This window comes from Syngnathus scovelli, chromosome 19 (genome assembly GCF_024217435.2).
Source record: "Syngnathus scovelli strain Florida chromosome 19, RoL_Ssco_1.2, whole genome shotgun sequence".
NCBI lineage: Eukaryota > Metazoa > Chordata > Actinopteri > Syngnathiformes > Syngnathidae > Syngnathus > Syngnathus scovelli.
The window spans coordinates 5,451,871-5,478,257 of NC_090865.1; the positions used below are offsets into that span (position 1 = coordinate 5,451,871).

Below are 26,387 nucleotides of genomic sequence, written 5' to 3' on the forward strand. Positions count from 1 at the left end.
CAAGATTTAATGTACATTTATTCTTAACACGTGGAACATATAGTATAAAGATTTGATACTGAATAAATGATATTCATTGAGCCAAAAAAAAGGGGGGGGGGGCAGGAGGGCTGGGGAGGAAGAAACAAAAAAAGGAGGGGGGTAAATTTACATCAAGTTTTTAGCTACATCTGAAATACAAATATGCAGAATCCGCATCACTGAAAAAAATAAAATAAAAAGTTTTTCTTCATCAAGGTCTAGTTGTTACTCAAGACATTATTTCTCTCGTTATATTCTCTACAGCCGCACCAGACAGTCTCGTGTGTCTTGTGTGTGTTAAGTGGTAATTTTTAAAAACGGTGAAGCGATAGAATCGAGAACAAAAAGAAAGAGAGCGAGAGAGAGAGAGAGAGCGAGAGACAGAGAGCGAGATAGAGAAGGGTGTGTAATTCATGTACAACATGGGATATATACAGCGCAGCCGGGTGGGTCTGCTTGGATCTAGCGCCGAGGACCAGTCCCAGTACAAGTCATACAATCAAGGGACAAAAGAGAAGGAGAGGTCGGGGTGTTGTAGGTTCACCGTACTTTGGGGGAGTGGGGGGGGGTTGGTAGCCGTCGTCCTCGTCACTTTCCACATAAAAACTACAGTTTGCTGCCGAGTCGGCATATCTCAGTGTGAAACAGTATTATTACAGTATGTTGACACTTTCTTTGAAGGTGTACAGTACAGGGAAAGAAAAAAAGAAAACAGTCCTACAATCTACTGCACAGGAGAGCACATGTGTCCGCCCCCCAAATGTGGTTCCTGTGTGTGTGTGTGTGTGTGTGTGGGGAGGGGGCAAGGGCGGGGCGGCCGAGCAATACAGCAATCCCGAGTCCTCGGGAGAGAAAGCAAGCATTCCCAAAACTGACTGTAAACGAGACAGCAACTTTGGTTACAGTTATTTTTTTTCCTGGTCATTTTTCTTTTTTCATTGAAAAACGAGTCCTTTCGGGGCTAAGCGCGCACGCGGGTGGGAGGAAAGTGGTAGGGGGTCCCCGTCCATTCGTCTCCTGCGGTTATCTTTCTACTTCATGGTATTCCTTCCTGTCCGCGGTAGAGGGAGAAAGACAGTGGAATCTGAGGTGATTTTGCATAAATAAAAAAAAAAAAAAAAAAAAAAAGTAGGACAGTCTAAAATTCTGCTCACAAAAAAGTCGGGGCGCGGCGTGAACGGAAGGAGGACCTCAACGGCTGTCATGACTGGCCGACCAGGAAGAGTACGTCACAGATGACCTGCGACACGGCCGAGTTCATGAGCGGCGACACCGACACGTCCAGCAGCCGTGATTCGTACAGCGTGAACTCAGAGTGGTTCTCCTCCAGCCGGGCCAGGGCGTGGAGGGCCCGCGCCGCCCTGCGCATCATGTCCACGCTGGTGGGCTCAAAGTGCGCCTGCATCTGCAGCAGCGTGCTCTGACTCTGCTGGTACTGCGTGGCGGCCAGGCTGTCCTCCAGGAAGCCCAGCAGGTTCCCCACGCTGCCCTTCTGCACGGCGATGGCGCGCGCCGCCAGACTGTCGCCGTGCGCCAGGTTGGCCAGCAGCACCACGGCCATCTCGCGGCACACCGCCACCTTGCGCTCGCCCACCAGCCGCACCAGGGCGCCGTACAGTTTCTCCAGGCGGCTGAAGGGCGGCGTGGCCAGGATCAGGTCCACGTTGTTGTCCTGAATGCTCAGCTTGCTCAGCGTCTCCAGAACCAATCTCTGCGGCGATAGCGAGCCGTGCGGGCCCAGCGTGGGAAAGGGGTCCAGGGCCTCGGCCGAGGGGCACACAGCCCAATGAAGCAGGCCGTCCAGGAGGGGCAGGCAAATGCTCTCCGAGTACACCGAGAGGTCCAGCTGGCCCGATATGTTGGCCAAAGTCACCAGGCAGTTCTCCCTCAGGACCTCTAGGCAGTCCCACCACCACTCGTCACGCTCGCAGCTCACGCCCTCGTCCTCCTCATCCTCCTTCTCGTAGGTGACGGGCGCCTGCTTGCGCTCGGGGTGTCGGTGATGCAGCAGCACCAAGCGGCCCAGAAGCAGAAGCAGACCCGGGTGCTTGGACATCTCCTGGTCGTTGCCGGGCACAAAAGAGAGGCTGCGCACGATGTTGGACACGCAGATGCAGCGCCGCGCCAACGAGTCCTGCCAGTCGGCCAGGGTGCCGAGCGGCGTCTCGTCTTTGCTGTGCGGCTCGTCCTCCAGGATCTTCACATTGCGCCGGCTCTGCAGCTCGGGATTTATGCTGAACAAGAACTTGCCGTTCTCCTTCTGTTCCTCGGCGCCGCCTCGCACCGCCTCCTCCGTGACCGAGCCCGGCCGTGCCGACAGGACGTCGTCGATAGTGGCGGTCACCGGTGCGCCCGCGGCCAGCGGCAGCTCCGTGGCCCGGGACACCGGGACCTCCGGGCCTGGGGTCTCCTGTCCCGGTCTATTCTCCTTGGACGAGCGCTTGCGGGCCTTTGGGCGCGCCACGCGGCTCTCGAAGTGCGTCTGGATGTGCTCGGTAATGTCGCCGCCGCCCACGCTCCAGTGGACCAGGCCACTGTCAAAGTTCTGCCGCTGGCCCATCTTGGATGCGTGGCTGCCCTGAAAGGGGTTCTTCTTGCGGACCACCTTGATGGGGAGTTTGTCAAACTTGCTCGCCTGCCTGGGCCTCTCTGTGTTGGGGTCCTGGGAAGACCCTGAGGTAGCGGGTTCCCTGACCCTCGGTTTCTCCTCGCCTTTATCCTCGTCTTTCTGGGACCTCTCCTCCGTCACCGCCCCCTCCCCCGACTGCACCCTGGCGTCATCCGGCTCATCGTCTTCGTCCTCCTCGTCGTCGGTGTGAACGACCTCTCCTTCGGGCATCGGCATGTCGTCGTCCGAGTCTTCGGCGGCGTCTGGGTCGAGTAGGGTGCGCTGACCGGGGTCGCCCACTTCGTACTCCTTCAAGATGCCAAAGATCTCGATCAGGCACCTTCTGAAGTACTCCACCACCAGCTCCAAGAATCCAGGCAGCTGAAAATCAAAAGGAGTTGCCGTCAAACCTTCACTCAATCTGCTCATACAGCTTTCACGGCTTTATGGACCGTACCTGGCATAAGTTGAAACTGGTGATGCTATTGTCGTCATAGAGCAAGATGTTGATGGTGTCCAAGGCCCAGGTGCTCTCCGCTAACAACCCTGACTTTAGTGACATCATCACACGCCACGCTTCAGGCGTGCCTGTCAAAACACAACAAAATCAGAAAGAGCCACAAACATACGTAGGGGGGGTCGGTCTTTTAGTTGAAATTGCTTACCGATGTCCTTCATGGTTAGCCGTCTCCGTGGCTTGAGGTGCGGTGCGGAGCATTCCACAGAGCCGGGAGGAAAGCCCACATCCCGCCGCATGAGTGGCTGCTGCACGGGCGCCTGCCCAATGTGGGAGGCGGGCACCGGGGGGCCGGCTTTCTGCACTTTAATGCCCGGATGCATGTAGGGCGACTTGCTGGGTGACGTCCTGCTCTCCAAGGGCCGTGGCATGGGGGCCGGACTTGACACCTGAGGAATATGGTTCTGCGACGTCTGATAAGTTGACGGCAGGGGCCTCGTCATAGGCGGGCCAGAGCCGCCGGGTCCAAAGGGCGGCTGTCGCTGGTTGACGTGGCCGGGCCACGGGCCGTCGTGGTTCATTCGCTGATCCGACGGCATCATCTCCTCGGAGCGGTTCATGCCGTGGTAACCGGGGGTCTGGCCCGGCACGGGGGGCCCCTGGCGGTTGGGGTAGTTGGGATAGCCCATTTCATTGCGGCCCTGCCACATGGGGCCCTGGGGGCCGTCGGGACCCGAGGGCATTGGGCTTGCCATCATCTGCGGAGGCATCGGCGACTGGGAATTGGGCCCGCCCGATGACGATCCGCGCTCCCGGCCAAAGGGAAATGGGAACTGGTTCTGCGGACCTGGGGGTCTCCGCTCCCCTCCGGGGTAGGCGTTGTACTGATTATACATGTCCTGCTGGCCCTGGGGCCCTGATGATTGAGGTCCTGGAGGCTGCTGACCACTGTAAGGGACGTTGTACATTTCTCCCTCATGACGCTTGGCGGGGGGGCCGTAGGCGCCGTCGACGGGACGCTTGTAGTTCTGGTGAGAAGCAGGCAGCCATTTTTGTAATGCTCAAAACTTTCATCTTATTTTGAATCATTTGTTAGAATCCCTACCGGTTGCTGCTGTGCATACATTCCCGGTTGTTGGTTTGGATACGGGCCACCAGGGGGCGCTCCTTGGCCAGGGTACTGATTGGCATAGGAGTCGTGCCTAGGGACCCACAAACTAAAGTCACTTTCATTGCATATAGGGATGAAACGGAAAGTGCCGCTCTAGTACAACATAGAAGGCGAATCTGACGAGCTCAGTCATTACCGTTGCTGGGGCGGCGGGCGACTGGGCGAGTACATCCCCGTGTCGGCTCCGGAAGGCATCATGTTGGGCTGAGCGGCCCCGGGTCCCATGCTGCCGTCAGGACCCATGCTAGACTCTTGCCTGTGGGTCAAATTTATGTCCTTAATTCCGACAGACAGCACAGATTTACCCCAAAAGAAATTCCATCGTCAACTCTATCTGTACCTGCGGTCATATCCATAAGGATATTGTTGCCGCTGACCCATTGGCAGATTTGCCATGGGCCCTGGTGGGCCTCTGCTGTACTGATCTCCCATCCCGCTGTTCGGACCGGGTGGCATGAACTGCTCCCCAGCTTAAATGAAAACACAATGTTAGGTTGGTTCCATTTTAACGTGCTCAAACTTAGTCGCCGCGTCTCTTCACCTTTCCTCATGCCGCCAAAGGGGTCCTTGTTTGACTCGTAGGGACCCATCCGACCCATCATCTCGGGACCGGCCATTCCGGGCTGGTAGCTCTGAGAATTGGGGGTCATTGCGTTCCTTCGGGAAAACGCCCGGTCGCTGCCGTCGTCAAAGGGGTCCTGCACATTGACGCTACTCCTGAGAAAGAAAAGAAAACACAACAGTATTTTAATGACAAAGCAACGAAAATGCGGTTTTTGGTCTGCATGGTTTCTTGCAAGAATGTCGTGTCCGAGTCCCACCTGGCACCCGGCATGGGAGGCATTTGTGTGTGTGGGGTGGAGGCCGGAGTGGGAGGCTTCAGTTCTCCCCCCTCTGCCATGGAACTACTGGTGGACTGAGGAGTCTGGGGGCCTTGGAGCGATCCAGAACCAGCTACAAAAATAAGGACACGCATTAAAAGTGTATTCGGAAAAGCAACCTGCCGTCACATCCGCCTCTGGGAAAACAGCTTCACCTCTGACAATGACAAATGGCCAGCCGGCCAGCCAAGCAGGCTGTCAGAACGGTGACGCTCGCATGTGTGCATGATGCTTGCTGATGGATTGTGTTTGTGTATGAGACACCGTATCGTGCTCCTGCTCAGGACTCAAGTCTGATGACTCACGGCTTCCCAGTCATTAAATCGCGCCGCGCGCACATGCACGCTGGGGTCACTGCCAGGTTACGCTTATTCACAATGTCTCACGTCACCATCGCGCCTCTCTCGCACCAGCTCCCCCTCCCCCCCGGCAGGGATTTCCCTTCTACGAGGGAGGAAAAGGGGGTAGGGGGGAGTGGGCTGGAGGGCAGAGTCAGAGAAATTGTGCGACTTTAACACACTCGAGCTTCGTCCCTCCGCCCCACCCCCCTCCCATTCATCATTTCTGGCTCAGTACTAATCTCCAGGGAGTGTTTCCTTTGTAGCCCTGGGCCAGGCACCAATCAGGCAGCGAATATTCTTTCATATAACCAGTGCCAGCTGACAAGCACTGTGATGTACAGTAAACTACATTGTAGATTCTTCAACCATTTTTTTTGTTTGAAAAGTAGACAGGCAGGTCCGAATTTGGAGTTGCAGGCCTTCATTGTGCCAGAAAAGGCTGGTGAGCACTGAGCTTCCAATATTGTGACACAGAGGCAGAAGAGGTTGAGAACATACCAGGACTGGGTGGCTGGATCTTCGGCTGGTTCTTTTTGGTGTCCGTGTTGAAAAAGTCGGCGGGCGGCTCCTCGCCACGCTCGATCTTGCACTCAAAGGCGTACAAACACTGGATGTACTGCTTCTTGAGGGAACTGGCGGCGCTACTCGACGTGCCCACGTTGAGGTTGGTGGCGAGCTCCCGCCATTTCTTGTTCTTGTTCACCTGGGTGAGAAAGATGTGTTTCAAATATGCTGCACAAAGGGCCAAGCAAATCCCAGCGTACCTGGGTGAGGCCTCCGATCTCCTTGACGGATACGTAGAGTCGGAACAAGTCGAGAGGCTTGCGCCCCACGGCGGGGAGGTTGTTCATGCCCATGGCTTTCTCCTCGGCGAAGGCCAGGTAGCGGTCGACCCACATCTTCCTCTCGGGCTCCGGGCCGAGCTCATACAGGCGAGTGATCTTCTCGTTGGTGATGGTTGAAGAACTCGACTTCTGCAGGGAGTCGAAGAAAATTTTGTTTGACTCGAAACAAGGCGACGGAACAAGTGCCAGGATGCAAACGCCCACCTTTTTGGATTCAGTTTTAGGAGTCCCGTCCACTTTGTTGTTCATCTTCTGGGCCTGGTTTATTTTGTCCATGCCAAACTCGGGACCGGGAGCCATTCCTGAAACGCCAAACAAATAAGAATACGTGCCACTGGGCTCACTAAATATTGCGCCGTGCGTCGGGTGCTCACCAGGAGTGTTGTTGCCCATGTTTGCAGCCATTGGATAAGGACCCGGGCCGCCTTGGTTCATCATGCCGTGCATGCTGTTCATGCCCGGGCCGTACGGAGACGCCGAACCCATCATGCCTTGGGACATGGGGTAGCCGGGCGGCCTGTCGAAGACAATCTTATAGCTTAAAAACTCCTGCAACATGTCTTTCCATGCAAGTCAGATTTCTTTTTTTGCGACAACTCAGCTTTTGTTTGATCATTGTGGGGAGAAAAATAAATAAAGCACCGTTTTTCTATCGAGTGACTCTAGCGTTTGCCAAAATCAGGATGACTGAATGTCTGGAGGCTGATCTGGCATCCTCGCTCAGGAAGGACGCGTTTCACTGATCCGCTTCGCTCTCTCCCTCTCTCTACCTCCCTCCACCTCTCTCCCTCTCTTTCTCTCTCTGATAAGTACTTGGTCTGCTGCCATGTACTCGAACTAAACACAGCACGTGGGAAAAGCTCATCATTTTTCATGGTCACACAAGCAAAGAAAGCGCACGCATGCACCGTCTCATTCTGCTGAAAGGATTTGCGCTCCAAACGCAGCGAGTCACATGTTGCCTCGCTGCGTGGCACCCACCTGTTGTGGATGGAGTTGGAAGGTCCGTGGTGCATGGAGGGCCCGCCGTCTTTCCTGTTCATTCCCGGAGGCGGGCACATGCCCGATACCACCTGAGGAGGCATGCTGCCCATGTTGGAGCCTATGCCGGGACCGTAGGGCCTGGCGCCCATCTGGCCGGGGCCCACTCTGCCGCCGGGGGGCATGTTTACGTAGGGCACCCCGCTGCCCTGGCCGGGCATGGGGTTCATGGAGCCGCCCATGCCGGGCCCGCTTGGGTAGTTAGCATTGGGCATCCCTGAGTAGCCCGGCGGCCGAGGATAACCTGGAGGCATGAGGAAAACATACTCCTTTGAATTTTCAGTCGTTAACTACTTTTTGGCATGGTACAAAACACACCTGACCTTATTCCAACCATCTCGCGACTTTAACCAAACACCCGCCGCCGCCATTGCTTTATGACCACCTACTGTTTTCAAAGGTAAATTTTAAGAGGATGTCGGGGTTCTTCAGATTACATCTGCTCGGTCCCTGTGGTCCGGTTCTAAATTTACCTCTGTGCCGCCTATTTTGACAAGCGGGGCTTTATCGGGCCCCGGTGGTCGGTTGCTATGACTCACGGGGACAATTTCTTCAAAGTTCACAGAAGACTTCAAAGCAAAGCGATAATTTGATACGTGGTGGGAGAGTGAGAGGAAAATGGAAATCTGGATTATCTGCATAATCACCTTGAGGTCCATACTGGCTCCCCTGAGGGCCGTAATTTCCCATGGAGTTGTTCTGGGGGTAGGGTCCCATTCCGCTATGCATCTGACCCCCCGAAGACTGGCGTGGAGATAAGGCAGAGCCAGGTTGTCCCGGGGACCCGTAAGGAGGCATCTGTGGGTTACGCATGTACACTGGAGGGCGAGAAACAGGAAGCGCCGTCATTTGAAGTCATTCTACATTAGCGATGGCCTCATCGATAAAAATTCCCAGCACACTCACCCCTGTCTTGGCCCATGGCTGACTGGTTCATGGAAGAGTGCATGATGCTGTCTGACTGGACACTGGGCGGCCGGGGAGGCATCTGATTACCTGTAAGCGGACGCGAATTGGCTAAACATGAACTGAGCGTGGGAATTGTGAAAACCGGCAATTTCTAAAGAAACGAAAAAGACATCAAAAGCAACGCTGCCTCTGACACAGTGGCTACTGTTTGGATGCCTTACAAGCCTTGTGATAGTAGATGGAGACTTAATGTTCCCATCTGGCAAGTCGCCTCATGAATTACAAATGAGAGCGCTCGTGTTTTGGAGTGTGCCAGCGTTCACGTTGCGCTCCAAAATATATCCTGCTTTTGTGCGGCATCTGACACGGCGTCAACTCCTCAGTGGAAATGCATTTACGCAGAGCTCCCATTTGTCGTCGTCTTGAAGTACTATTTGGATGTTTTTATTGACCTGGCACAGCGGCGGGGGACAGAGGGCCGGTGCGAGAGGGCGTGACGCTGGCGGGGGAGCCCACGGGCGACGGTGATGGCCCGCGGATGCCCGGCAGGTGGGGCGACGTGTGCGGCGAGAAAGGCGACTGGGCGGGGTTGCTCTGCTCCCCCTGGCTGCTGGACACCCCCGAGGTGCTGACGCCCGGGCTCAGGGCGCCCTCCGTGCCGGTGGGAAGGTCGTCGATGGAGCCAGACAGGTCCTGCAATAAACATTTGTCATTTGAACGCCTGTCAGATGAATGCTTCCTTTTACTGGCGGTTGCTCCCGACGCGAAGCTGTTATCGTGACTTCCCGGCCCGAAGCGCTTGTGCGAAGGTGAATGTTTACATGCCGGCTTGCTCACGTGGAGCCCATGTGCTTCCTCAGAAATGCAAACTCATCTGCCAGTCACGTCGGAGGAAGCGGGGAGGGAGGCAGTTAGGGGAGGGGGGGGGGGGGGAGCATTGGCTGGAAGGTGGCCAACAATTCCCATAGAAATTTCACACACTCGCAAGGCTGGCTGCCGCCCCTGAAGCTGGCGGTTTTTTGCGCTTGAAACGGTGCCCGTTGCTATTTTGGGGATGTGACCTGATGGAGTAACCACAAAGGGAGCGACAGGAGGAGAGTGCTGATTCACAATACAACCCCCCCCCCCCCCCACACACACACACACACACACACACCACCACCAACTCCTCCTCCCTCCCAGACTGCCTGCACAAGCCAAGGCCTCTCTGACCTGCACGGGTGAAGCATATGACACACAGCAGGCAGGGCTATTATCTTGGATCATTTTGCACTGAATTGGAAAAGCTCACAGATTTTCCCAACATGGTCCTTCAACAAGGGTGTGCACTTTTTTTAAGTTATATGACATGATTTATTGCAAATATTTATGGAGACCAAGAGGCTCACAGACCCAGAGTTTGAGGACCACTACTTTCATCAAACAAGGTTGTGTCTACCATTGTTGTCTGCTGACATTTAACCCTGCCTCCTCCCCCCCCCCCCCCCCCCCCCCCCCCCCCCCCCCCCCCCCCCCGTCTCCAACACCCACCCAAGTTCCACTGAGACGTCACAAGATCGGTCATGTGTCTGCTGGCCAGCACAATGACCACCTTGGTAGCCGCCATTCTCAAAAGAGTCCTTCCATTGTCACGGAAAAAAAAACGCCCGACATTTACCTCTGCCTGAGACCCCGAGGCGTAAAAGGTCAAGGGTCAAGTTGTGTCGCTACCTCTTAGGGGGCAAAGGTGAGTCAGGCCTGTTGGTCAGGGGGTCGTTGCAAAAGGGTGACACACTTCGGTGGGAGTCAACAAACAGGCTACTCAAGTTCTACTATTAAAAAACAAGCTAGTTATGTCTATTTCAAAACACGTTACTCTGTCACATCTGTTTACAGATCAGTGCCGAGTCAAGGTGCTTAAGACAAACCTTCTTAAGCAAACACCTGCTAAGCGGCAGTCCCGGCCCGGCCTCAGTCCCGATGGATGCACGCTAGTCCAGCCTGGAACACACAAACGCTCCTTTCCACACTCCCACTCTGCAGCCATCGATTTTTCCCGGCTCAATACTGCACGCAAGCACGCACACACAGCAGCTAGTTCTGCTGACTGCACAGGGCCGGACAGCGAGGAGCAGGGGGGGGGGAAGCGGTGCGGCAGGGCGGGGGGCTTATTGGCGGTGATAGTAATGCTGCCGTGGCCGTGATATCCAACACTCTTAATTAGAAGGGAAAGGCCGGTGAGTAGCGAAGATCAGAGCGCGGTGGAGGAAAAGTGTGAAGGCAAGGCTTTCGTGTAAGTTATAATCATAATAATATTAGGACAAATGTTGAACAGGCGCGTGCGCACGCACACGCTAAATGCTATTCTTATGACATTGTAAAAGTGGAGAAAGGACGGCGCAGAAAGGAGCAAGCCGCAGTCCTTTCCTGCAGAGCTTCAAGCTTCCCTCTGTGGCAGCCATTTTGTGCTTCTCCAGCTCTGCCTAACATGGACCTTCACAACGGGAACACGACAAACTGCAGCTTGCTCGTGATGGTTAAAGACAGCTTTTTTTTTTTTTAATTTAGAATATAAAGAAGAGGGAAATTAATTTTAAGGACATTTTTTGGAGGGGGGGTGAGAAATGCAATTATGATTGAATGGACGCGGGCCAATTCCCGTGTTCTCCACATCTCCTGAGTCATGTGCACTCTCCTCTGCCTGTCTTAATGTATTCCATTTGCAGATTACTTCACTGAGTCAGTCAAGCCCGACCACAGCCATTAGTCTGCCAAGCCAGCCGCTCTCTCTCTCTCCTTTTTTTTCTTTCTCTCTCTCTTTTTTTTTTAAGCGCCTGCGAATGAGCGCAGAGAGTAAGCGGCCTTGAGATAATGACACATATCTGGAATGTGTGACACAGACCAGTCGTGGAACTAGATCTGGCGCTAAGGAGCCCGGCGTGACCTGGTCAGAGTTCACCTGTCAGTCAAACCGTCTACGAGGCAGATCAGCGTGGGGGGGGGGGGGGAGAACCACCTCTTCATGTGCTTAAGAGGGAGAGGGGTATGGCTTGCATCTCCACGGTTGCCATGGTTACCGCAATCCACGTGCTTGACACATTAGGGCCGACACAGCGCCTCGCCTCCCCCCTCCCCTCCAGCCATCTCTGTCTTGTCGCTCACTCCTGGGCCTCCCTGTGTGCTTGCCAGGGTCACTGCACAGTCAAGCTACTACAAAAGGAGACGAAGAAGAAGAAGCAGCAGCCTAGAGGAGGCCCGTGATTGGAACGGGACACGATGCAAAAGGCGCCACTTATTTAATCACACACTCGGTCGAGCCTTTGCAACCGTGGTGGATGGAACCAGTCAAGCTCAAAGTCTTCACACATCTGTTTGTTTGTCACGCAATCTGCTGCTGCAATTAGCACTACAGACAGCCATTTTCTTTTAGATTTCAGCCTCTGAGGCTGCTAATGACTCGGCATCAATACGATGACAACGAAAGCCCGCTCAACTGTCTGACGCGCACAAAATCATCTCCGGCGTGTAAACGACAACACCTCGAAGCCTGGGATGATAACCCGGACCTTCCCGGGCCAGGGAGGCTTTGGTAGAGGCCCGATTCAGCCCGGGCACGGGATTTTGCAGGGCTGAGCACAACCATAAGGGGGCACTCCCATTCCACTGTGAGGGAAAGAAGTGACGTGAAAGGAGGAGAAGCAAGGCAAGGCAAGAAGACAAGGCAAGGCCCCTGCCTCGTGCACCAAGAAGCAGCCATTACAGGATTTTACATCCAACACGGGGCAGATGGGACATTTGGCACTCGTCGAACCTGTACGGACCATCAAAGAGGTGCCTCGCAATCCTTAGGGGACACAATAGCTTCTCTCCAGAGGTCACCATCACATCGCTGCTTCATCACTGGCAGCCACATGGCCAGAGGAATATAGAACGAATGGGCCTAAGTCGGAAGGAGGACATTTAAAAGGGGTCTTTTTTTTCCCCTAAGTGAGAACAGGGAACAAATGGTAAAGAGCTACTTTTTAAATGCTCCACATTAGTCTAATTGGAGTTCTCTGTGGGGGGAACAATGAAGGTGGGACAAACACTGCAGCAGTCTGTGTGTCGCCTGATGGAAGGGGGTGGGAGGAGACTGTGTGTGTGTGTGTGGGGGGGGGGTTTCTGACTGTTGTGAATAATGTAAAGATGGTGTGTGTGTGTGTGTGTGTGTTGGGGGGCCTTTTGTGGTAATCACAATGGTCATGGGGAGTCCCAGAGCAGAGCACAGATGCCCCAGCGAGGCAGGCAGCTGCCCAGCCTTCGTTGAGGGCTTCTGGCCTTCAGAGAGCTGAGGGATGGAGGGGCCTGAGAGAGATGTGGACAGAGAGGGGAGGTGATTACAATCAGTCTGCCTACTTCACAGAGAGGCATCGCCCCTCCTCTCGGTGTTGTCACACATTCCGGGTGTCTAGAGGGCGCTGCAAAAATCGCCTAATATCTAGCAGGGGGATGGTTGGGGGGGTAGATAGCTCAGAGTGAGGGGTAATTTCATTGTGGGGACCCTCTCATCCATCCAAGCGAGTTCCGGGAGGGGGGGGTGGGGGTTAGAGCCGATAGAACGCCGAGGGGACAGACAGTGCTGCAGTCAGCCACAGTCTTTGTGCTGCAAAACTAGCTCAGCCTAGCACAAATGGAGGCAGAGGGGAGGGGCACGGGAGTGTGTGAGAGTGAGCAGCAAAGAAGGGAGGCGAGGGGGGGCGGTGTTCTATGTGCAGGCTCACAGTAGAGCGCAAACAGAACACGCTCGCTCGCCGCCGCCAAACCAATTCACCCGCGCGAGGGAGGGAAAAAAAAAAAAAGCAAAACAACACACTTTGTCAGCACATTGAATTTTCTCGAGTACAATAATTAAAAATCACACACTGGAGTGAGGGAGGGGGGGGGGGAGAGAATGAGAAGAGAGGACGCGTCGAGGCAGGAGTGAGCGAGCGAGAGGCGACCGGGAATCTGAATAATACAAGTCGACACAGGAAGCGAGGCCCCCAGAATAGCAACAGGAAACCGGCCCCGGACTCTGAATAAGCCAAGCGCGGCAAGCGTCACAGCCCCGCAAAACAAGGCTGTGCTGCACAGCGTTATGAAAGCTGATTTACTGAAGGAGGGAGCCAACCAGAAAGCGGGGGGGAGGAGGCCGAGCGCGGGCAAGGCAAGGAGAAAGCAAGAATTTAGAAGGTTGGACGAGAGAGGCAGCAACACAAAACTGAAAAGAAATGAAGCAAAAACACTAAAGTGCAATATTGGAAGAAAAAGAAAAAAGCTAGGGAGGGGGTTGGGCTGGCTTAGTGAGAGAGCGAAAGAGGGAGGATGAGAGGGAGGGGGGGCGGCCCTGTCAGGCTGATTGCTCCGAAGCTATGTCGCAAAAACAAGCTTAGCTGCCGCAGCAGCGCCGGGCTGGGCTGGGCTGAGCAGGGAACGGGAAGCTTTGTAGAAGGGCAGAGCAGGCTGTGATCAGGGCCAGACTGGAGGATCCACAATTGTGTCTTATTAAAGATAATTTGGTCAGACTGACTGTGTATTTATTTTTTTTTCATGTGGGTGGTACCACAGCTTTGGATGTGACTGAAATCTGTGCTCAAGCAAAATTCTGATAATCACTCAATCCTGGCGAGAGAAGAGAGAAAACTCATAGGGGGGGAGCGGGTGGGAGGCAAAGGAAAACAAACTCAAAGTGTGTGACCAACATGTGACCTTCCTCGAGCACATGAAAAAGACAAGTCGAGGAGTCAGTGGGCGGCCTTTGACGGGATTAAGCCAACAGTGGGAAAAGGGGCTACAAAAAACCTACGAGAGGACAACGGGGAGATTAAAATACAAGGTCCCGCTCTCGTAGGTCGACATGGAGAGGAAGTCTCACTTCCAGGGGGGAGAATCAAACACGGAGCTGCAGAGATTTCCAAGACTTGTAAGGCCCTGCTAACAGGAGCCGCGACAATGCTCCTACAAGTCCTTTGAGCCCGCCGCATCTTGTCGGTCTTAAGACTTGAGCGGGAATATGATGCAAAACTAAGTCAAGTCAACTTGGTTTGAAAAAATTCCATGGGATGTGACTGCAGTTAGGCGGTTAATGCTCAACAGTCAAGCGCGTGTGTTTCGGAGCCAGGGGCAGAAAGCAAACCATGAACCGGTTCAACCTGCTTAGCTAGTCGGTTGTCTGCTCTGTTGCCGCCTGTTTTGCTTTCCATCAGCCCTATGAGGACACAGACGCTCACAAGCACTCAAATTCTGCCAACCCCCCCCCCGCCCCCACTCACAACTTTCCAGAATTTGGAGTCATTCGCTTTTTACTTGCTGTCTAAAGACAACATGACGTTGGCGGCGAGATGTTGAGCTACATCATAACATGATCAATAAACACCCGATTGGAATAAGTGTCTATAGCGCTGTCCCATTTGTTTTGTCCCAAACGGTAAAGGGCCACCTGACCTTAACAGCCTGTCAGGCTCTTTGAATGTGTTCTAATCTGTACACAGAGTCGCGGACTCCGACACGCCGAGGCAAGCAGATTAATGTCTCGCAGCCAATCAACGAGCACAGATAGGGAATCCCCAATAAGACTGCCGGAGGGAGGTGGGGGGGGGGGAGAAAGGAGGGGGGAAAGGAGTGAAAAAGTAAAAATAGCCCAAGCGTGGCCAGCTCAGCCAATGGTTAGAGCCCGCAGAGATGTATAAATAAATAAAAGGAGAGAGAAAATAAACAGGAGGGTAACGCGTCCTGAGGGCATCCCTTATTGGCAAAGACAACCTTCCTTATCATTCCTCACTCGCTCGCGGCAGCTCCCACGCCGACGGATCGCTTGCACCGTTTGAAGTCATTTACTCACTCGCCCCTTGATCACCCCCCCACCACCACCCCCCTGTCCGTCCGTCGCCTCGCTGACGTTTGCTCTCTCACTTTCATTGTCTCTCATTAATGATCTCATTACTCACTCGCATTTCCCCGGGCCCTGGAACGAGGTTAGCGGCGGAGAGTGGCCTATAAACACAGCCGACGTGATGAAAAAAAAAAAAAACAACAACAACAAAAAAAAAAACTATAGCGTGGCGCTTTGTCATGCGCACCGCGTCCGCCGACAATCGAATGACGCCTTGCTAATGTGTTGCACTTTGAGATCTGCTCTGTTGTCCGTCGCCTTTATTGACGCTCGCATTATGAGTAGTGAACATTACGGTAAATCGTGTTCGGAGCAGAAACAATTTTGTTTCTTTATTTTGAAAATATTGCTTTTCACACGACACACGAAAGGACTCACCGGCAAACTGGACGGCCGGCCCTGCATGCTGTCTTCTTGGCTGCTCTTGTTGGAAGGCATGGGCTGGTTGGAAGGAGGCGCGCTGGACTGGGAGCTAAAGGAATCTTGGGACAGTTCCTGGAGAGAAAAAAAAAAAAAAAGCAAATCAGGAGAATATATGACATGAACACCCGCAAAATCGTGCTTCATTTGCACTCCTGCTCACTAATTAATTTTTTTTATGTGATATGTGTGAACGTTACAATAAAATACCTGCGGGGGTGGTGGGAACCTCTGATATGGCGACTGCTGCTGCGGCGGCAGTGGCGGTGTCTGAGAGTATGGTGATGCCTGACTCTGCTGGCCATGACTTGGTGGTTGCTGGGATTGAGGAGCTTGACTTCCTGCTTGCTGTTGTGGCGGTGGTGGTGGTTGTTGTTGTTGTTGTTGTGGTGGCGGCTGTTGCTGCTGCGCTGGTGCGCCTTGTTGCTGCTGCGGCGGGGTTTGCTGCTGCGTAGGCTGGCCTGGCGCGGAGGCTTGAGGGTAGCCAGGCTGGCCTTGAGAGCCTTGCTGGTTCTGAGGACCAGGACCTTGCTGCTGCTGGCTCGGCTGTTGCTGAGGAGATACATAGGGCGCCTGCCCAGCCGGAGGAACGTGAGGACCTTGGGATTGAGGGTAAGGGGCCCCGGGTTGCCCGTGTTGGCCGGCCGGCTGTGAGGGGTGCCCCTGCTGGGGGAAGGGAGCTCCAGAGCTGTTCTGGGGTTGGCCGGGGTAGGGTGTCGGCTGCTGGCCCGGGTGAGGCGGCCCGCCGTGTTGACCATAATAGCCCTGCCCCTGCTGCCCGTAGCTTCCGGGCCCTTGTTGTCCATAGGCTGACATCTACGGAAGGAGGAAGGTGAATGGTCAAAAATGCAGATCCGCCTTTTACCGAACATTCTAATCAAAGCACTGTCAGATTAAAAAGAGAGGCTTGACAATCTGACTGTTTAAAAATACAACTCCTTATTGCTGAGTCAAAAAGTACACACAAAATCTCCGGCAAGCCACTTTAACTTAGTGACACGAAAAAAAAATGTTTTCAACATCATCCCTCGAGCTTCAATGAAAAACTTTCCTTGTGCACACTTTCATTCAATTCAATGTGGTTGAAACTGGATCAAGAGTACTGACCTGGTGAGGAACAAGAGGGGGAAAAAAGCAATCGGTGCTTTGGAGAGGTTTTCAAATAAATGCGACAAAAAGTTGGTAAAAACCTGCCATACATGAAAACGCCATCAAGTACTGCGCTGCACATACCTTCAACATAAAAGGGCATAGAAACTTTTTTTTTAAATGTCTGGAGGGCACTTGTGGAGTCGACAGTCAGACACCGAGCGGGCGAGCATGACAATGGCTACACACAACAGGCATAAAAACCATAAAGTGGAAGGGAGGCAAAAAAAAAAAAAAAAAAAAAAGGTTTTGATTCTGCAGGATTCATGAATGCATTTTTTTTCCCGCTGGCTGGCAGGGAGAGTTCATTAGAGGTTTTATTCGGCACAAACTTGCTGTCGATTGTATGACAAGAAAGCGGTCTGCGCACACTGTGCCGAGAGGGGGGGAAAAAAAAACATGGATTTCCCAAGCCCTCCTTTTGAACACATCCTAATGGCTTCTTGCCGTTTCATTTTCTACCGATGCAGCCAGCAAGTATTATTTCCCAAGGCGCCAAACCTGCAAATTTCCTCAAATGCCCGTGGAAATGGCACCCCTCTGTCTGTGTGCTTTAAAAAAAAAAAAAAAAAAAAGCAACTGTGTTGCAAGAAACATCCTTCAAATCAATAAGTACTGACCTGCTGTCCGTACTGCATGCTGCCCATCGCGCCCGGTGTTCGACCTTGCATCCCCATTGGGTATCTTTGGGGGCCCGGAGGTCCGTAGCCCTGCGCTGGGTAGGAGCTTGTTTGCTGGGGTCCGGGCCCAGTGGGAGGCCCTTGCTGCTGCTGCTGCTGCTGTTGCTGCTGCTGCTGGGAATAAGGGTTGGGTCCTCCGTATGGTTGGCCGCGCATCTTCCCCACCTGCTCCATTGGGCTTGCAGGCTGGAGGACACACAGGAAGAATCCCAATGAATAAACTGTTTTTTTTTCCAGAAAGTTTCAAGGAGGACACAAATTTAGTCTTCAACTCGAAAAGGAAAACATTGGCCATGAATGAATGAACGGGGGCCTACTCGAACTGCCAGGAGCCTTTTCCTGCTTGGGCTCATTGTGCCAGTGGGTGGATTTTGTTACAGCAGGCGAAAACGGCGGGGAGGAGTTATGCGTGAGGAAGCGCGAGTGTCTGCGGTGGCTGGACGTGGGCCCGCCGCTCAGCTGGAGACACGTCAGGATGGTGTCTGGACCCCGGAGGGAGGGGCCGTAGTGTAATGTAGAAGTTGCGCCGGCTGTCAGCAGTCGGGGCCAAGGTCATAAAAACAGATGATGCGGAGGGAATCCCCGGCACGTGACGCAAACGTAAATAATTAAAACCTGGAATCCCGCCGGCCGTTCCTGACGTGGTCGTTTTCTTGATTTGTGGTCAGAAATTGGCAACGGGGGCGTCGTCGCCGTGACCGCAGCAGAAAGGCACGAGCCACAATGGCGGCTTTGAGGAAGCAACACCTCCTGGCCCGCTGACCCCGGGCAGCAGACACAAAGCTTTCATTGCTTCCCACGGTTATTAATCGGTGTGTGTGTGTTTTTTTTTCCTCTCCCCCCTCCCAAAACCTCTTTTCCTTGGTTAAGGGAGACAACCACCGCGGGCTATTTATAGCCCGGCAGACAGAAAGGGCAGTCTGCCGAAAATGTAACAGGTCCCAGCTGCGCCGCTGTTTGAACCTGGGCCAGGCCTTGCGCTTCCTGGTCTTTAATAAAGCAGCAGGCTTTGGCATTCTATGAATGACAGTGCTGCAGTCGGAGGCGAGGCGGTCTGGAGGGGGATGGCTAGGGCGAGCGAGCGAGCGAGAGGTGGTCCGCATGCGTGCGCTCGGAAGCTGCGTAGGTGTGGAAGAAGATAGTGGTGGTGGTGGGGGGATCAACAGGCTGTCAGAGTGGTCAAGCAACATTATCCAAGATAACTAATTCCACTTCGGGTTTTATGGCTATCCGAGACCTCCAGGCCACATTCCATTGAGCTCCTCCAGGTTCAGGGGCGTAGATATGACAAGGGGGGGGGACTACTCTGGGTCATTACCAACTGCACCGTAGGGGAACGATGCAACAAGCCTTGGGAGTCACACTCCTGTGACCTCTAATACACTTTTAACTTCAGTTGGCAAGGGGGAACACAAATCACCCCCCCACACGCGATGTGACACGGGGCCTCGACGGACAACAGCTTGGGCTGAAGCTGAGCGGCGGATCCCGATGCATCACCATGGAATTGGGATGGCCGCTTGCCTTTAAGAAGCTTGACAGCTCAGCACAAAGAGAGAGCTGGAAAGTACAGCTCAACTATAATCGGCGTTTCCAGCTCCCCGAGAGTCATCGCTGACACTGAACCGCCACCCGTTTCTCCGACTGGTCGTTGAATAATAAAGCGATAGCGTTGTCCTAGCCACCTCAGCTTCGAGGCCACTCGAAGAAATATTAGGCATGAACACTGAATGGCAACAAAGGCTGCCAAAATCGTTCTCTTATTTGTTGCTCACTCAATGTCATCCAATTGGCGAGGTAACTCCTCCCCCTCCCTTTTTGACTCCCATAAGCAAATAAATAAATAACCACAATTAGCACATGGCTAATCTGCATAGAGGAAAGCCCGATTACTCTTGGCAGAAGAGGTTGGGCTGATGTAGTGTGTCACGACAGGCCTGCCGGTGGAGATTGCAACTATTCAAAAGTGTCTGTGTGATGTGGTGAAGGGGGGGGGGGGGGGGGGGGGGGGGGTTGTAAAGGGCTATAGAGGGAGGGGGGAGCAGATGGGCCGGAACGGCAAAGGAGGGGGGGCCGATAAACAACTGCCGCTAATTTAATCCGCCACGGCGCACACACCATTGTTCGCCGTTAAAGCCCCTCAGCACGCAAGGCGGCAGCCCAAACACACGCCGCCGAAAGGCCGGCCCTCGCGCGCATCGCATGTCGCACAAAAGAGGCGACAGGATATCCGATCCCGAGACGGCAGGAGTCAATTTTATGGCTCCAATTGTTGTTTGCAAAAGGGCAAACCACGTGGACGCGTGTGTGCTCGGCGGCGGTCTCGCCGGCTTACGTCACACCGCTGATGTTATCCACAGTCACGGTTGACAGAAGCGCACGCTTGCTTCCGCTGCCGGGACACTTTCTCGACTTGATGAAACTTGAGACTTAGAACTGGCTTATTTGCGCAGACAACAACATAAGGACTTGACCAGAGAAATGACCTATGACCTCTGGTGATGTCAGTCTACCCGAAATGACTACCTTCAAAAACAGGATAACGATCAATGACATCTTCTCACAACCAAAGAACGGAATGCATCTCAGGAGAGATAATCAGCCAGGCTGCAAATGTCACAATTTAGTCATCATAATTTATGTATCATTCACTGAAAAATTCAGTAACCTGTCCAGAAATATCGTTCTCTAAACATGAATCCATTTTCACACCAAAATGGAACAATACTATAGAAAAACAAATGTCCGTTACCTCAACTCAATTTGAAACAATTCAAAACACAATCCAAAGTTATTAAAAGTAAAATTGAGTTTGTCGCGAAATCACTCACCGAACCAGTAACATTTGTGACACTGCGTACTTGAGGTTAAAAAGAACTTTTTAGGAGAAGCTTAACCGTTAGTGACGCCCAAAGCGACCAGGACGGGCCCATAAATGACAGTTAGTGTAAACGGGCGACCGCCAAAAACAAGCAGAGAGGCCACGTTTGCAATTAAGTCATTAGTCTGGCGTCCAGACGCATCAACCTTGGGAGCTCGCCCTGACCGCACGACGACTCGGATGAGAAGCGAAGGATGGCCTGGTGCTACCTTGCAGCGGGGTGCAAGCTCAGTAAGAGGGAATACAGTAAATATATATTTTAATATTATATAAATATATATTTTTTATCATATATTCTCGCCAGAAGCGTCATTCCCTACCTTCCGTTAGCAACAGCGGTTTCCATTTTTAAAGGTTAACTACTTCAAATCCGGAACGCCTTGGCAGCATACGTCAAAAAGTCGATCAGCTCGCCCCTCGAGCACAAGAAGGATATTATTATGCTAATCTGGAGCCTTTAAGGAGGCAAATGTCAAAAGGAACGAAGGCTCCGTTTAGGCCTCGTCCGTGGCAATGCTGTCGCTACGTCGTCGCCATGGCGCCTCGGAGGCTACGCTGTCTTGAGGGGTTACAGTGGCGTGGAAGCGAGGAGGCGTCACTTAAGGAAGATGAACGGCTGGTGATGCGAGGAGCACGAGCGGGTCAGAGAGTTTCCCGAGGCGGCAACGACAGCAGACACGCACACGAACGCACGCGCTTACAAAGCGCCGCCAAATAAGTGCAGCGTAACACAAACACACACACACACAGCTGTCAGGGGGCAGACGAAGATCATTCACAAAACAAACCCCTCCCCCCCCCGGGTATCGCTGACACCGTTTCTCACAGCATACGCACACACCCTCACGTCTCATACGCACGCACACACAAAATTACACACAAAGTGCCGGAAGGCAGCATGCTGTCCATGTGGCCTGTGGAGAATCATTACTCAGCAGTGCGCGGCTCAAGAGCGCAAGAGTGAACTTCCTCCTGAAAGGGAGCACGTTCCCCTTTTGGACACAACGGGAAATTGTAGCAGCTTTGACAAGAGATTGAATTTTTTCTTTTTAGGGAGGGTCAAAATTAAGACACGCCAGTGTCTTGGTGATGAAGTGCTGCCTCCGCGAGTGAAATTACGCCATCTTACATATAAAGAGCATTTGTGAAGCAAATGCCTACGCCTCTGGTAAACGGCGTTGCTGTTCCGAATGCTACGGCGCCGATAAATATCGTCCACCTTCATTACACGAGCGTTTGATTTGTAAGCTACTTTGCGATTTGCAGCGGTTGGGGGAAGGCGGGCTCCCTTTTAGACGGCGGCGGAGAAGCGTGCGCATCCATTAGCGGTAGGCAAGTCAATAAATAACGCCATTTCTTTCGTGCGTGGATTTCAACCCGAGTTTATATTCAAGGTTTTAATTCAAACTTGGGCATCACAGCGCTGGGCGGGTAACGACGCCAAAACAAGCCCGCCGCCGTCAAACTTCAACTCAAGTTACTTAAAAGACACTATTTATCGTCAATTAATTAGTATGCCTATCGCCTCCTTCCATATTATCCTACAGTTAAACTTTTACTGTCGCAACTGTGACCTTCGTCAATGTCACAGACTTGTGCAATCTCAGTCGAGTCTTGTACAATTTAAAAACAGCTATTTTCTCTCTTTTGCCTGTTGACAGCGCTTTCGACGGCAACGTTCCACACACAAAAAAAAGTCCATTAGCACTTGGGAGACCTTCAGACATCTTCTCTGTTTCCAACACGTAAGGTTTACTTGAGAGAACTCGTTTGCATACAGAGTTCAAAATCGGCGCTGCTTGCGCATCGTTTTCTTCCGCCTACGTCAACGTCCATGCTGGACTTCATGAGTACGGCCGCTTGTGCTCAGGTTAAACCTTCGGGGTGGCAAAACAAACACGAATGTATTTTGGTGCTGCGACAAGGGGGGGGGGGGGGGGGGGGGGGGGGGGGGGGGAAGCTTCAAAAAAGAAGTCGGGAGATCAACAAACAAGCATCCGGTTGTTTTTCATAAATAATAACATAATATCGGAAAAAACATTTGAGCCTTCAAGTGCCATATTATGCAATACTTGATTATTGCGGCTAATGTACAGAAATGTACCACTAAAGAGGCAACGCTGTCCTGTCTGTCATCTCTCCTGTCGGTGCAAATGACATAACCAGAATGTAAACAAACACCAAATGTGACCGGTATTACTCGAGGGAGGCGCAAGGGTGAGCGCTGCTTGCATGGTAATGCGCGGAGAAAGTAAATGAGGCCATTGTAAACCTTGGCGAGGGAGGGAATGCTGTGACACTTGGCTGACACCTTTCCTGTTTGTAAACAAATGTAGCCAGTGGAACATCTTCTCATAACATGAATTTTCTTTTACAATTTACCACAAACCCAAAAAAGTCATCTTGTTGGACAGCCATGATAAATTACAGATAATTTAATCATAGGATAACGAATAAGGAAATCCAATTAAAACCAGCCTAATTAACATTAAAATAACAGCTTCAAAGCTAGCCACCTATTTCCTGTTTACACCTGAAAATTGCAAACTAAAAAAAAAAGAACAAATATTGTCGTTGTATGACCACAACCATGTTAACACGATTAGATTGCTCATAGGTACATTTTAAAACCACGCACTTGCTGATAATGCCGAACATAAAGGTATAAAAAAGGGCGAAAGGCAGGACTATTTTGTTTGGTGGAGGAGTGTGTAAGAGGCTAAAGTGGCGGTGGTGAGGCTGCAGCCCTTTTTTTCCCCCATTAGATTCAATTATAAATGGCCGAGAGCGGAGGGACGGCCAGCCAATCAGATCTCGGCTCGCATGTCAACCTAAGACCAACTGTCTTGTGGCTCTGACAGCACGATTTTTACCTCCATAATTCAAATCCCAAAGCAAAAGGCAATCTGCGCCGAGCCCGAGTGCAGGCAGCCGGAGTGACAACGCGGAAGCGGGGAAAGGGAGGGTGTAAAAAAAGATAAACCCGGGTAACACTCATAAAAAGGACGTAATCACGCGTTTTGAATCCGAGTGAACGCTTAATTAATGGTCATTTTCAAAAAACACACGCGCGCGCGCACACACACATACTTCCATCATGCAGCAACTCGCAGGACGTAGCTTCTTGCTTAATGAATATGCAAATGCAATTTTCCCAAGTCCGCGGCTGTCATTTGCGCCCTATTTAAAGGATGACAAGTTTCACGAAGCACATAAGATACTTTTGAACGTTTTGCAAGCAAGACGGAGGGCAAGGCTCGGCTATTCGCAGTCGAATCGCTAAATGGAGGTTGGAGGAAAACAAGGAAGAAAACGGCAACATCACCTCCTTGCTCTTTAAACGCACACTTTCTCCTGCCAAACTCCTCGCCGTACTTGGCCAAACTCGTCACCCCCCTCTCTCACCTCCTCGCCTCAAAAAGTTGCTTTTACACGAAAAACACGACCCGTTGCTCGCTCCGAAACACTGTTGCAGGGGGTGGCCGTGTGTGAAAAGAGAGAGGCAGCCATTTTAGAGCTCTTGCTCCATAGACAATGGCTGGTAAGCTTAGCGTGGTACGTTTGCGAGTGCGGGGACTTACCTGGTTCCTACTGGGGGGTTGTGCGGTGTTGCCCGGGCTCATGGGAGACGGGTGGTGGGCTCTTTGTTGCCAACCCGGATGGACCCCGCCGTATCCACTCGCCATCTCCCCCGCCGCCGCCTTGGTGCCCCCTTCCTGGTTGTTGTAGTCTCCTTGCGGGTAGTTGGGGTAGCTCCTGGCCAAGCTGGGGGACGTCAGCAGCTGGTTCAAAGTCGGCGTCGACGTGGGCTGCTGGCTTCCCATATTATACCTCTGGTTGTTGTAGGAGGTAGCAGCCATTCCTCCTCCCGCCGCTGCTGGCTGCTGCTTGCCTGGCTGCCCCCCAGCCGCCGGGGGCTGGTTGTTCCGCGGGGAACTCATGGCCCCGTAGCCCTGACCCTGATATGAAGTCCTGCTCTGGAAGGGGCTGTAGTTGTTATAGTGGTTGGGGTAGCCATGTTCGTGGGAATTGGCGGGGTAAGGGTCCATCATGCCCGGCCCCGACGCAGCTGCCATGCCAGGGCTTTGTTGTCCGCCATGTTGATGAAAAGGGGCCCGGCTGTAGTGCTGGTTGTAGCCGTAAGGAGGTGGTGGGAAGGGGCCCGTGTGGTGGTGTCCCACGCCGGGATGGTTATTCCCTTCGGGCCCGCCGGAATCGTTCTGATTACTGCTATTATTATTTACCCTGGGCAAATTCCCGTTGCCGTTCTTCATGTCAGGATCCCCTCCTCCCCCAGCAGCGTCGCTGCCGTCCTGCAGTTCCTTTCGGCCGGGAGAGCCGCCGTCGGGCCCCGCTTCCTTGTTCTCATGCTGCTGCGGCTGCTTCTCCCCCGGCGCCGACTCCTCTTGAGAGTCCCGATCTGGCTTTTTGAGTTCGGACGGCGGGCTTGCGTTGAGAGAGGCGACGCTGGCGACCTGAGCGGCCATGATATCCCCCCTCTCTCGCCTCCCCACTCCTTCTACAGCGCCCCTTTTCTCTCAGCAAGGCCACTCACTCGCGATTAAACGCCGAATAGTCATTGAATATAACTGCATTGAACACAACGTACCCGTCGTCCCGGTTCATCCCCCCCTCCCCCGGTTTTGCCCTGCGTCCGGACCGGTATCCGGTAAATCCACCGCGACTCCGTTTCAACTTGAGGGGGGAAAAAAAAAAAAACAAGGACGGGGGGGAAAGTTTGGGCGAAGGAGAACACGCGAAAAATACGGAGACGGCTAAACTGGGGGAGTGCAAGCGAGTTTGCAGCGCGTTAGTGTATTAAAAAAAGAAAAAACGAAAGGGGATTCTATCGCACAAGTAGAGCGCGAGCGAGAAATCGAGCGAACCAGCACGAGGCTCCGCGAGACACAGCCATCTTAGTGAGGGGCGAGGAGACACGCAAAACCCGGAAGCGGATCTCAACGCCATGAAAACAACACTGGATCCGGACTGCGGGAGCAGGACAAACATTGTTTACATTTAGGCCACTCTTTCCCAATCACTGGATCGTTCGTTCCTCCCATTTTCGAACATTTCCTGACCTTTCATATTTCAATTTTTGATTCAGATCCCAAATTGTGGATTGTAGAGAGTGGTGGATTGAACTCAACACTGTCAGAAGTACATACCGGGGGCGTTTCTTGACACCCTGGGAGTTTTTTTTTTTTTTTTTAAACAGATCAAGTATTTGTAGTAAATAAAACATAATTTTGGTACCAATTATGTGAAATTGGATCATTTCCTACTAATGTGTGGTTGGGATTTACATTGTTTACACCCCAAGAAGAGTCATTATTGCTGCTCTAATGCCTTTGAACCGAAGTTGCACATAAACACGTCGCCGGCCATAAAAATCCCAGTACGTTAGCTTCGAGCTCCATTCACCTCTTCAAATCAATTGACTGCAAAATAAACTACATGAATTTCCCTCCTTTAGACCCAAAGAAAGCTAAAATAGCGTGATGCTTCTTTTCAAATATATACAATAGGCTCATTTAATAGCCGCTTTTCTGCGTGTTAATGCTCGGAGCTACAGACTTAGTGTTTGCAGTCCTTTTCACAAAGTGACAGTGCGTGTGTTGATGTGTTTCTATATTTTATTATTGTATTTCCGTTTTTTTTTTTTTTTTTGTGGCCCTCATCATTGCCCCAGAAATGATTTTTTGTATTGGTATACTGGAGGTCCATCCGGATGCAAGCTTTTCCAAATGACCACACTATGATAATTTAATTTGAGGGCTCTTTCTATTTTTGCATATTCTATACATGCAGTTTGGTCCTGATAAACCACTTTCCATTGGTTCTGCAAAATAGCCACATGACCATTAGCAAAGATGCATATCATTTCATGTGTGTGCAGTAACAGAGGAGAAAAGCAGAATTAAAAGCAGTGTGTGTGTGTGTGAGGAAGAGAGTGATGGGGGGGTGCACACACACACACAAGAGAAAGTGAAGATAGTTTGTAAGAAAAGTGAGCATTGTGGAAGGCCTTTGAAATTCACATGTTGCCAGTGGGGGGGAGTAAAGTGAATTTCTATGGAAATTTGGAAGCAGA

The 26,387-nt window shown here is 52.4% G+C and overlaps 1 protein-coding gene across 1 annotated transcript; it reads right to left on the reverse strand.

Moving 5' to 3' along the window:
* arid1ab (AT-rich interactive domain 1Ab) lies at nucleotides 1-25,242 on the reverse strand. The gene is made up of 20 exons (XM_049751350.2): nucleotides 23,875-25,242; nucleotides 17,353-17,598; nucleotides 15,794-16,399; nucleotides 15,542-15,658; nucleotides 8,727-8,967; nucleotides 8,272-8,361; nucleotides 8,013-8,183; nucleotides 7,306-7,609; nucleotides 6,699-6,841; nucleotides 6,529-6,626; nucleotides 6,244-6,453; nucleotides 5,978-6,182; nucleotides 5,079-5,211; nucleotides 4,799-4,974; nucleotides 4,598-4,727; nucleotides 4,394-4,513; nucleotides 4,192-4,288; nucleotides 3,295-4,114; nucleotides 3,087-3,217; nucleotides 1-3,010 (listed from the first exon to the last, which is right to left on the reverse strand). The coding sequence occupies exons 1-20, from the start codon at nucleotides 24,778-24,780 to the stop codon at nucleotides 1,223-1,225; spliced, it is 6,732 nt and encodes a 2,243-aa protein (XP_049607307.1). The 5' UTR covers nucleotides 24,781-25,242; the 3' UTR covers nucleotides 1-1,222.
* Nucleotides 25,243-26,387: the final 1,145 nt, after the last annotated feature.

Excerpts from the sequence above, each read along its gene's own strand:
- arid1ab (XM_049751350.2), bottom strand. The coding sequence starts at position 24,780 with ATGGCCGCTCAGGTCGCCAGCGTCGCCTCTCTCAACGCAAGCCCGCCG. Across the intron at positions 8,968-15,541 it reads GCCGGCCGTCCAGTTTGCCG|GACCTGTCTGGCTCCATCGA; the intron begins GTGAGTCCTTTC and ends TGTTTATTGCAG. Across the intron at positions 4,289-4,393 it reads CGCCCGCCGCCCCAGCAACG|GCACGACTCCTATGCCAATC; the intron begins GTAATGACTGAG and ends GTGGGTCCCTAG.